This window comes from Pollachius pollachius (assembly GCF_949987615.1).
Source record: "Pollachius pollachius genome assembly, chromosome: 19".
Lineage (NCBI taxonomy): Eukaryota > Metazoa > Chordata > Actinopteri > Gadiformes > Gadidae > Pollachius > Pollachius pollachius.
The window spans coordinates 6,555,700-6,568,152 of record NC_136952.1 but is presented as its reverse complement, the minus strand read 5'-3'; the positions used below and the strand labels follow the sequence as shown (position 1 = coordinate 6,568,152).

Genomic DNA, 12,453 nt, shown 5'->3' with positions numbered 1-12,453 from the left:
ATCAGTATAGGCCTGACAATGGGACCTTTTATCAGTAGTATGTGACAGTATGAACAAAAGTTTATCAGTAGTATGTGACAGTATGAACAAAGGTTTATCAGTAGTATGTGACAGTATGAACGAAAGTTTATCAGTAGTATGTGACAGTATATACGAGAGTGAAGACTGTGTTAGAAGACTGCGACCTTGTAGATGACAGTAAATCAGTAGGCCTGACATTTCAATGTGACAGTAGTTTAGTAGTTTTTTTTATAAGTAGTATGTGACAGTATAAATGGAAGTTTATCAGTAGTACTTGACAGTATATACAACACTATATCAGTAGTATGTGACAGTATATTCGACAGTACATCAGTAGTATGTGACAGTATACATGACAGCATATCAGTAGTATCTGACAGTATATCAGTAGCATGTGACAGTATAAATGAAAGTATATCAGTAGTATGTGACAGTATATATATATATGACAGTATATCAAATGTATGTGTCAATATATACGACAGTATATCAGTGCAATGCAACAGTATATATGACAGTATATCAGTAGTATGTGACAATGTAGATTGAGATAGGAGTAGATAGGAGTAAATAAGTAGTATATCAGTAGTATGTGCCAGTACTTATCACAATAAATCAGTAGTATATCACTAGTATGTGACAGTATGTGACATTAATTAACCAGTATGTGACATTAATTAACCAGTATGTGACAGTAGGTGACACTAATTAACCAGTATGTGACAGTAGGTGACACTAATTAACCAGTGTGTGACAGTAGGTGACATTAATTAACCAGTGTGTGACAGTAGGTGACATTAATTAACCAGTATGTGACAGCATGTGACATTAATTAACGAGTATGTGACATTAATTAACCAGTGTGTGACAGTAGGTAACATTAATTAACCAGTGTGTGACAGTAGGTGACATTAATTAACCAGTGTGTGACAGTAGGTGACATTAATTAACCAGTGTGTGACAGTAGGTGACATTAATTAACCAGTGTGTGACAGTAGGTGACACTAATTAACCAGTGTGTGACAGTAGGTGACATTAATTAACCAGTGTGTGACAGTAGGTGACATTAATTAACCAGTGTGTGACAGTATGTGACATTAATTAACCAGTGTGTGACAGTAGGTGACACTAATTAACCAGTGTGTGACAGTAGGTGACATTAATTAACCAGTATGTGACAGTAGGTGACATTAATTAACCAGTATGTGACAGTAGGTGACACTAATTAACCAGTATGTGACAGTAGGTGACATTAATTAACCAGTGTGTGACAGTAGGTAACATTAATTAACCAGTGTGTGACAGTAGGTGACACTAATTAACCAGTGTGTGACAGTAGGTGACATCCAATCAGCAGTCACCCACCCTGCCCTCCAGTAACTGCTCCGGCCTCATGGAGCCCTGCTGCGGGACTCCGTTGGAGGGTCGGCGGGGGACTCCTCCTGCAGCACAAACAAGAGTCCGTGACCCCACCTCCAGTCACCGGCCGAGACAACACCTTCATCCACGTCCAAGTGTGCAAACTCAAACACACACTCACTCCGACAACACAGTCAAACTGCCCACAGATCATCAAACCCTGATGTAGAACAAGCAAGTGGTTTGAATGGGGGCTGAGAATGATTTCGACAATCAGTGTCACAATCGGCTTTCAGGAATCTAAATTCCATCCTGTTATTGATCGCTTCTCGCACAATTCGCCACCCAAATCATGGGGGCCGAAATAGAGTACTACAAAACAGGCAGAAGCCAACGGGCTGCCGAGAGACAGACGTCAGACAGCCAAGAGCACACAAAAAGTACAAAGCTGAGGCACTAGACTTTTTCTCTCCCTCTCTCCCTCTCCCCCCTAACCCTCTCTTGCCCTGGGGTTTGTCTTTGATTACCCTCTCCCACAAGTCTTCTGACCAATCAATCACACCTATCCTCAAGTGTTTTGTTTTTCTACATGTCTTATAATTTCTGAATGGTTGTTCTTGTTTTAAAGTGAGTTTCATGGAGGGAGGCTGCCATGCTTCAAACCCTGAAGAAGAGTTATCGTTTACCTGGAGTATTAAGAGGTTTAGACACCTAGAGAAGAGTTATTTAGGCCCAGGGGCGTAAAGATAGAGACAGGTAAAAAAGAGGCAGATGAGAGAGAGTGAGAGACAGAATGAGAGAGAGAGAGAGAGAGAGAGAGAGAGAGAGAGAGAGAGAGAGAGAGAGCAAAAACAGAAAGAGACAGAGAGATTAAGACAATATATCAAATTCAAAGCTTGTCTGAAAAAACTGAGGTTTAAATTAACACACACACACACACACACACACACACACACACACACACACACACACACACACACACACACACACACACACACACACACACACACACACACACACACACACACACACACACACACACACTCCACACTGGGCATTTGGCCATTCCAGATGTTCAACAAAACAAGATTCCTCATCCATTACGCATCCTGGTGCTATAATAAACTCACCAGTCAGGGAGATCAAAATCGATGTGTCTCCCTCTGTTTAGCACCTCATCTCATCTCTCTCTGTCTCCTTCCCCCCCCTCCTTCCCTCACCGCTCCACACAGCTACCCAACATGGCGGACAGAGTGCTGTCCGCAGAGCAGAAGTCTCTCAGTGGTCAATCGTCTCCTCTCTCTCTTTATCTTTTTCCTCGTTCTGTGGTTCAACTCTCCTCTATGTCGTTCAATTCTTCTCTTTTTTCCACCCAAAAAATAAATACACACACACACACAGACTCCTCCCCCGACCTCATAACACACACACACACACACTGAGCCCAAGGGTCCACAGTAATGAACATATCTTGGGCCGTGTCCTGGCTTGCTCTGGCCTCGTCTGTCCTTATAGAGCGATGGCTCGTTTCTTCTCTTAAAGAGGACACACGCACACACACACACACACACACACACACACACACACACACACACACACACTCACAAATACACACGCTCACACATACACACACAAATACTAGCTCTTTGTGAGCAGATAACCGATATAACCGTTTTTTTGATTGGTTTTGGGTTTTCCCAGGTATGTGTAGTGTAGACAATATTGTCTCATTTCCTGTCGTCTGGAAGCCACGAGGACACACAACACGAGCAGTCTATGGATGTAGTAGACGTGGAACTCTCTAAATACTGCCACTGTGTTGTTTCAATTGAAAATGAAGGAGTGCGTGTGTCTCCCACTCCCAGTGGGTATATTCTTATTCAGGATACACCAACCTCCTGCCTCTCCCGATATTGGGCGGATAGATTAATGTGCTCTTAAACACAGGCAAGTGTCCTACAGAAAGAAGGCTACCCCTTACCTGTTTGTGAGACCACTAATGACCTCACATTATGAACCCTGCCCTCACCTGTGGAGCTGTCGTCTTGGTGCGAGGTGTGGTGTGAGTCTCCTGTTTCACCAGCAGAGGGAGCCAGCTACACAACAAAATAGGAACAGACCATTCAAACACAACTCATGAAAGTACACAATGAAGGAGTAGAAAACAACATTGACAAATCATTATATTGCACTCTCCAGGGCACAAGCATAAAAGACATCCGATGTGTTTGTGTCCAGGAGTCACAGCTTTATACCATATAGCCAATGATGGTGTTTGATGTTATGTTCACATAAGTTTGTGCTGAAAGTGTTTATCCGCTCAATACGATGTACCTCGCGGATAGAATCATTATGTCCCTGCATTAATCGGGTATTTACATGTTTTGGATCGTTTGCCACCGATTGTTACTTCATCGCTGATCGGGACAGGTGGGCGTCGTTTAACGGGTTAATTGTACTTAGCCAGCCAATCGAAACGACTGATATACGCAGAGTCGGTTCACTGTGTTTATTTAGCGTCCTCCTTCTGTACTGGACATGGTACATAGCGCAGTACTATCACAGTAATGGGGAAGATGCGGTGCCTTAGATGGGAAATGTGCATCTATTAAAGAGTGTGTGACGCGTGTGAGTATATCTTTTTACATTTGGAGGGTGTCACATTTGAACGCAGCGGGCCTAAACTCGCTCCACCACCGCCATTGTTCACATTGTGTATTTGTTTAAAGGTTGATTTGTTTATTTAGCGTTTCCATGGAGACGTCTGGAGGCCGGAGCTGACCTTTCTCTCTCGCCCATGGGAGCTGCTGTGCTTGGAGTTCTCAGAGCTCTGGCCGCTGCCGGCGCTACGACTGCTGCCCACACTGCTGGAGCTCCCCACACTGTTCCTGTCATCACCTGGGAGAGAGAGAGAGAGAGAGAGAGAGAGAGAGAGAGAGAGAGAGAGAGAAAGAGAGAGAGGGAGAGGGAGAGGGAGGGAGGGAGGGAGGGAGGGAGGGAGAGGGAGAGGGAGAGGGAGAGGGAGAGAGGGAGAGAGAGAGAGGGAGAGAGAGAGAGAGAGAGAGAGAGAGAGAGAGAGAGAGGGAGAGGGAGAGAGGGAGGGAGGGAGGGAGAGGGGAGGGAGAGGGAGAGAGACTCATCAACTTGTCAAATGGCTGTGATGATCACCGTGTGTCTCCTGGTTGTTTGGCTCGTCAGCTCTGAGGGAATAAACAGTTTATCCTCATTCAGATCGTAACAAAGCATCTTTCTTTCTCAGCCTTGAGTGTTCCGACGAACTGAAACACTGCAGCACTAAACACTAACGTCTACTGCAACACATCCCTAATTCATATGCAGGTCCTGGAGCCACACTGGAAGGGGGAACGCAAGCAGGTGACAGCACTGTCATAACCAACCATCACACACTGTTCTCGCCCCGAGGACAGAGACATCAAAGACAGTGTAGTCCATTAAAAATCAACATGCAAAAACAGTTATTACACTCCCACCATGATACTCTGCTCCTGAGTTTGACTCCTAACAACCTCTATCTTTTGTTTGGCCATCCGCATAAGAAGTGGGTAGCAGAAAGCCGTATTGTAGCAGAACCTCTTGAAGTGAAGGACCACAAAGTAACACAACCCACATTGTGTTTATACACTCCTCACTTTGGCATATGAATCAGTTTTAAAGCTACCGAGCCTGTTGAAGGAAAACCAGACACCCTGCCTGAGCTAGGCCCCGCCCGCTATCAACCTGTATGAAATGCCTTCTGGCTGACATCTGATACTGGATTTTTTTCATTCAGGGAGGGGCTATCTTGCTGTTCGGGCCTGGCTGTTTACCTGGTGATGCTACCTGGTTACCCAAAACAGGTGACTCATGTCGTGGCACGGCCGATAACCCATAGAGGGCGATGAGCTTAATTTGATTTGATCTTATCCTAGGTTTTGACAACTTTGTGCAGTTGAGTGGAGATTGGGCCCAGGGTTATCAATCCATAGCACTACAACGTAACCCACTTGATCACTTTTCATCTTCAGTAAGCGGTTTTAGGGTTTGGTTAGGGAACAGAGAGTTCAGCGCTCAGCTGGAAGGCTATAGGAAAACAGGCCAAGTCTTTAAGGCGGAGAGGGGAGCATCGTAGGGTTAACTCCGTCCACCCCACCCCCCACTGGGTGGGGCAAAGCTGTGAATTAAGAGACGCACAGCTTATTGGGGGGGGTATTAGAAACAGTAGGGGAGTGAGGTTAACATGAGTTGCCGTGGGGGAGGAGTGTCTGGCGTTTAGGCCAGTCCAGGGTGTTGATCTGTGTTAAACGGTTTGACCGACTGCTGCCGTGAGAAGGCTGCTCCTTTACATGAGGAAGAATAGGAATAGGAATAGGAGGGACTGGGGATGGTAGGTCCACACAGAGCATGGCAAAGCCACACCGGGACACGGTGTTACGTACACAACACTTCACTATCTGCCACACACACACACACACACACACACACACACACACACACACACACACACACACGGCACTGCAACCCAAAAAAGCCTTGGGGAGCTTTGTGTGAGTCTCGCTCCATGCAACTTAGACCTTGATGATGGCCAGTCAGTCAGTCAGTCAGTCAGTCAGTCAGTCAGTCAGTCAGTCAGTCAGTCAGTCAGTCAGTCAGTCAGTCAGTCAGTCAGTCAGTGTGTGTAGTGAGCGTTCTGACGCATACTGGTTGCTGTGAATCCACCAGGTGGGTGCAACACACCCACCCAATCCACCCACCCACCCACACTTACTCATACACACACACACACACACACACACACACACACACACACTCGCTCAGTATGCAGTACTCTGAGTGCCTCAAAGTGCACTATTTAATTACAATAATTGTGATTGTGATTCTGATATGAATGATTGTGATTCCGATTATGTTCCATTGTCAACATGCCAGCTAGTCTACAGAGCTACTAATGGCGTTTTTCCACTTTACTGCACAGTCCCGGCTCAGGCCACGCGCAAGGACGGCGACACGCACTTGTCTTGAGTGATGACCCCACCCTTTTACTGCCTATTTACTTTTATGTTATAGCCTAGTCTAAAATTGGATTGGTTCGACAGTTAATATATTTGAGTTGTTTCAAATGGACAGCAACACACACAATGATATTCGTGATGATGAATTCAGTTTGACGGTCAATATTCCCCTTCTTTTTACTCCAAAGTCAATAGCTCATTGAGAGCCGATTTATTTCATAATAGTTCTGTTTAAACATTAGTCAATGTTTCACAGATATTTCCCTAGTGCCAAACGATGTCCTTGATTTTAGGTAAGAAAAGTGTTGAATGTCGAAATCAGCGACCTTATAGAGTGAAATATTAGACTCATCTGAAATAATCGGTCCTATTTCAACAAACTATTTCGAGAATATCGTCAAACCTACATCATCACAGTGCCCTTCTGCTGAACCTTCGTTACCCTTTGAAATCAGGCAAACAAACTCTAGACAAACTCATCGTGCATGGCGATGTGTCATGTACAAAAGCATGCAAAGATTATTGTACTTTCATAGGTCTATATTCACACAACTTGCGAGAAAACTTTTCGCTCCTAATAGCAACCGGGGCTGACTTCACCACAGCCAGCTTCAAGGTGGGGTTTTGAGGATTGGCGGGCTCACTTCGGCCCGACCTCGGAGATGGTGCATCTCGGGGTTACGACCCCGGCACTGTTTGGCATGTATAAACCGGTAGTGGGCCCGCAAATCAGCACGGTACCGAACGGCTCGGCACGGGCAAGTGTGAATGGAAAAACGCCATAAGTACAGGGTCAGGAGCAGGGTTAGAGGTACTGCTAGGGGGTGGGGGGGGTTGTTTAGAAGAGGGGATCAGGGTGTTCTCCACACAGGCTGGGGTGGGGGAGGGCACACACTCTTACCAGTGGCGGGGTTACCCCGGAGGACCCACACGTCCTCAGTGGGACTAGCGGGACTAGCTGGAGGTGAGAGCTCACTGCCATGTGGAGCACCTAACACACACACACACGCACACACGCACACGCACACACACACACACAGTGCTCACTAGGGGACCTGAAGAAAGGGGTGACCCCTCGATTTTGGCTGTGGGTAGGGGGGGCGATAGTGGGGGTCGGAGGTCACCAACATCCAGCTTGGTTAGAAAAGATAACGTGTGAAAAAAGAAAAGCAACATGAGAGAGTTGAGAGAAGGTGTGTGTGTGTGTGTGTGTGTGAGAGTGAGTGAGTGAGAGTACCTGCTTGTTCTTAAAAGAGAGGGAGTGTGTGAGTGGGAGAGTGACTGTACCTGCTTGTTCGTAGAGGAGAGAGAGTGTGCGAGTGAGCGAGTGTGTACCTTCTTGCTGGTAGCAGAGAGCACGCGTCAACTCCTGGCTTTGCGGCCCAGTGCCCAGGCTAGCTTGGGGAGCTCTGGACAGGAAGTGCTTGCGTTGGCATGGCAACGAGGCCTGGCGGGAAAGGGTCCCGCCTCCTGAAGACAAAGAAGGAGCTGATGAGACCGGAGGAGACATGCCTGCTAACGGGAGGAGGATCACGTTCTGGGTTCTCGCTCACTCAAGTCCCATATTGGTGTGTTGTTGACATACTGGAACCCTTTCGTCGCTGAAGAAGCACAACCACTAGCTACAACAGAAAACCTGCATCTCGCATCGCAGTAGATGAATACGCAAGTTGCCACCTGAGGTCTCAAATACCCCCAAAGCCTAAAAGGTCTTCAATAAGCCTATGTTGAGTTGTAGCACTATCAAGGCCTGAATCAAGGTAAATAAACCGTAACCTAGGCAACTCAAAATGTTGTTTTTGCCAAGTCTTGCATGGGAAACACAGCGCCAGCTCAAACACAACAGGCTCAGCCATGATGACAAATTATTACGCAACGAATTGCTCAACAATTACCCCCAAAAGACATGACTACCAACCAAATGAGTAACACTCCTATGCTTCCCAAGTGGAGGGGGGGCAGTCATTTTGTGAGTTGACATGGCGATGTACAGGCCCCTTTAAGGTCTGTCCCTCAGAGTTGTCCCTGAGCAAGACACATACAGTAACCTCACTGCTCCCGACGAGCTGGCTGTCGTCTTGCATGGTTGCCACCGCCGCCGGTGTGTGAACGTGTGCATGAATGGGTGAATGTTTAGCATCATTGTAAAGCGCTTTGAGTGGGTCTCTGGTTAGAAAAGCGCTATATATATGCAGTCCATTGAACATTTACCATAAGGGGGCTTCAGAGAAGCTTTCTGCTGCTGAGGCGTTCTGTCGAGTGAAGCGCAGAGCTTCACTCGACAGAACGCCCCAGCAGCAGAACGCTTCTGTGTTGATCCGCGTCTGCTGACACGGTGACATTATCATTGAACGCAGACGCTCTACCCCCCCCCCCTCGCTCTCTCTCTCTCAGAGCTAACTTTGGCTCCCGGGAGCAGAAAAGGGCCTGTCACACGCTTATAGGGCGCTAAATCAAACCCCGTTTCGCTCATCTCCCGCTGCCTCACTATATCTCCCTCTCCTCCGCTCCCTGCGCCCGACGTGAGCCCGCTGCACACACGAAGCGGCGGGGCACCAAAGCCGCCCGCCGCAGACTCTTAACAGAGCTGACACTTCCTAATCGCGCCACATTAATCCTATTAATGTACCGGCGTGTGCGCATTTGTGCCCGTCTCTGTGCGAGTGTGTTGTTTGAGGGTGCGTTGTAGGATTGTGTGTGCGCGCGTGTGTGTGTGTGTGTGTGTGTGTGTGTGTGTGTGTGTGTGTGTGTGTGTGTGTGTGTGTGTGTGTGTGTGTGTGTGTGTGTGTGTGTGTGTGTGTGTGTGTGTGTGTGTGCGCATGTCTGTGTGTGGTATAGGTTGGAGGGGGGGTGGGGGGGGTAATCCCTTTTTGTCAATGAGGTTAGAACGACTTAGCATATAGCTACAGCCGGCCCAACTTTATTTGCAACCACACAACAAAACAAGGACCTCCAGACGACGTAGCATCCATTCCCTGGAGCGCTTCTTCACATATCGACCTGAGGTTGTTTTCCCCCGCCCAACCTTTTTGTCCCTAAGTATAGCGCTAGCTCTGGGCGTCAGGAGGAGCTGATACATGGGCCAATCCCATGGGCCAGGCATCAGCCACTCTGAAACGTTTCCAGCAATGGAGAACGTTGTCTGCTTGGCTTTGGCAAAGCAGACAAAGATAAGCACCCCCACTGCCGTGTTAGGCCTGGTAATGACATTATAAGATGGAGAGCAAGCGTGGAGAACTAGGGAGAATCATAAGGAGGGCGGGAGAATAGGGTACCATGTATACCGTTGTCGCAATGGAAACGGTATTTAATTATTCCCCTCAGCTCCAGATGAAGAACTTGGAGAAGGAAGCGGCCATTGTGTTTTATGTGTTCCTTTAGGAATATGGTGTGGTATTGAATAATTTAAACTCAATATTGTGAAGGAATATCACCTCATTAAATTCCCTTCCGACGGCTTAATCGTGTATCACAATGTTGTCATGTTGGTACAATGCTTCTAAAAGACAACAGCGGGCATCACAATGCAGACGAATTGAATAAGAACAGAGAACATCAGCTCCAGTATAAGAACAGTTGTCTCTTTAGGAGCCTCGTTGTCAGTAACGGCACAGCTACCTCGTTAAGGGACTAATTGGGCATTTGCTCACCGTTGATTGGTTAGGCACAGCTGGACTACCTGTTTTTTTTTTTTTAACTTCCTCCCCGTACGAGTATCTTTGCAAATGGGAACACACTTTTCCACGTATCTTAGGGTTAGGGTTAGTTTGGTTTCCACGAAACTTAGGGTCAGGGTTGTTTCGTTTTCCATGTATCATAGGGTCGGGGTTTGTTTGATTTCCACGAAACTTCGGGTCAGGGTTGGTTCGATTTTGGCTTAAGTTACCTGATCTCCTGCTCAGCACCTCCACCACCGACGGGGGGAAGAATCCGATGCGCTCCGTCCCTCGCTGCCCATCCTGGACGTGGCCCTTCCACTGACCGTCAGAGTGCTGCTCCAACACCTGCCACAGAGCAGACGACCACATTCAGGTCACCCCGGCGGTGACCTCATGCATGCACAGTACATGATTCGCTGAAGCCTTCTGAAGCACGCCTCCGTAGGGAGATGATGACAGTAAGATCATTTTCCATTTCGACATGCTTTTCGGAATTGTATTGCGCAATCAAAATATTTGATTACGATTCAAATTTGTGTTGGTATTTGCATGACGCGGCATACCACTGCAATTTTTAATTGTTAAAAAAAGCAGTGTCACCAACCAAACATTATACGACACATATGGACGAGGCTTATCAACAATAAAAATAGAAAGAAGACACACACACACAGACACACACACGCCAACCCTAATGCCCCAACCCTGTCCTTCTAAAGCCTACTACCGTAAGGGTAGTAGGCTTTGTCCTCCTGAAATCCACTTCTACATAAACAGCAAGACACAACAAGAGAGCAAACCTATTCAGAGTCCAGTGGCAGCGATGACATAGCCAAAGAGCAGTCTGGCTACAAGTTAAAACAGAGTCCAATGAGCAACACAAATATCACAGGGAGTTAGGAACATACGGTGGCCCAAACAGTGTGCGTGTGTGTGTGTGTGTGTGTGTGTGTGTGTGTGTGTGTGTGTGTGTGTGTGTGTGTGTGTGTGTGTGTGTGTGTGTGTGTGTGTGTGTGTGTGTGTGTGTGTGTGTGTTGAGGATGGATTTGACAGTAGCACAGTAGCACATGTTCCAACCTGTTTCCCCACCATGGTCTCGTTCAAGGAAACACATAATTAGGCGAAGAACATCCCAGAACACTCCTAACTCGAACAACATCAGCCTATCGTTTAATCCCCATGGATCCAGCGTGCCTCTTCCTATGAATAGGGGCTGAGCATCTAACTATCCAGAACGGGAAAGACTCAAAAAGAGATTCCAACTCAGAGCCTCCAGCTTAGAAACACTCATTCTAAGGAAATCACACTCACAGATCTTAAGAACACACAGCATTAAGCAGCCTTAACAAGTGAGCATGGTTAAACTAAATACATAATCTGTTTGATGCTACGTCATAATACAAGTTACAGCAGCTGGGGAAAACAGAACTGAAGCACTGAGATTGAAGATGAGAGTGGGTGAATTTAATCAGAGGCATCAATCTGTTAGTGTGCAGACTGTTAAAATATTCCACATCCAACAGAAAAGCCACAATGGAACAAATACTTGATTGGACCAATTACCTAATTAATATCAAAGTAACTTATCTAGGTACGATATCTAGTACTACTACTAGTCTGAGTAACTGACCTTGTAGCCTCACATATATCTAAGACTCATGTCTAATTTCTGAGGTGCGTTTCCTTTCTTTCACTTCCTATTTATTTAGACCAATCATGTTGCTTGAGGTTGACATCTGTAAGAGCGTAATTGGTGTTGAATTGCACCGGTGGTAAACTCAAAATAAGTGTCTATAAACCGTGTAGCCTTGCCTGTATGAACACACACATTCAAATCACCTTCTAAAAGCATCATCAACTAGTGACAAAGAGCTTTTATTCTGTCAAATATAAAAAGGATATAAAAACGAAACAAGTCGTAACTCAGCCCATTGCAGTTTGCAGTTACCGCCTCAGATGTTGTGCTATAACATCGTAAGACTCCTGGATCCCAAACCACTAATCTAGTCACTCTGCACTCTAAAAATCAGGCCCCCTAATGAATGCAACCAGAGACACCCACACCCACAGACCCACACCCACATAGATGCCCACAACAACACAGACGACCACACACCCACACACACACACACACACACACACACACACCACACACTCACCACGACCAGGTCCCCTGCCCGCAGGTTCAGGGCAGTGGGGTCATGGAGGTTCCAGTAGTCCTTCACGGCTCGCACCTGCAGCGCACCGGAAGCTTCTAGACCACAGGGACAACAAGAGAGTCACAGACGTTCACCACCATCATCTGTGCAGTAGATCGATCAGGAACCTCAACTTAAATGCACAAATTAAGAACACTAGGATAATATTGTCATCAATGGTTAAATGCATGCTGTCGTGGGGCTGTC

The 12,453-nt window shown here is 46.7% G+C and overlaps 1 protein-coding gene across 2 annotated transcripts in view; it reads right to left on the bottom strand.

Moving 5' to 3' along the window:
- The window catches only part of LOC307089993 (CASK interacting protein 2), a 40,269-nt gene that overhangs the window by 8,669 nt on the left and 19,147 nt on the right, over positions 1–12,453 (bottom strand). For both annotated transcript variants that reach the window (XM_079756502.1, XM_079756503.1), the window contains exons 11-16: positions 12,208–12,302; positions 10,276–10,393; positions 7,725–7,859; positions 4,163–4,278; positions 3,410–3,476; positions 1,387–1,463 (exon numbers count right to left, since the gene is read on the bottom strand). In XM_079756502.1, the coding sequence (XP_079612628.1) occupies positions 1,387–1,463; positions 3,410–3,476; positions 4,163–4,278; positions 7,725–7,859; positions 10,276–10,393; positions 12,208–12,302 (608 nt within the window). The remainder of the gene's footprint in view (positions 1–1,386; positions 1,464–3,409; positions 3,477–4,162; positions 4,279–7,724; positions 7,860–10,275; positions 10,394–12,207; positions 12,303–12,453) is intronic.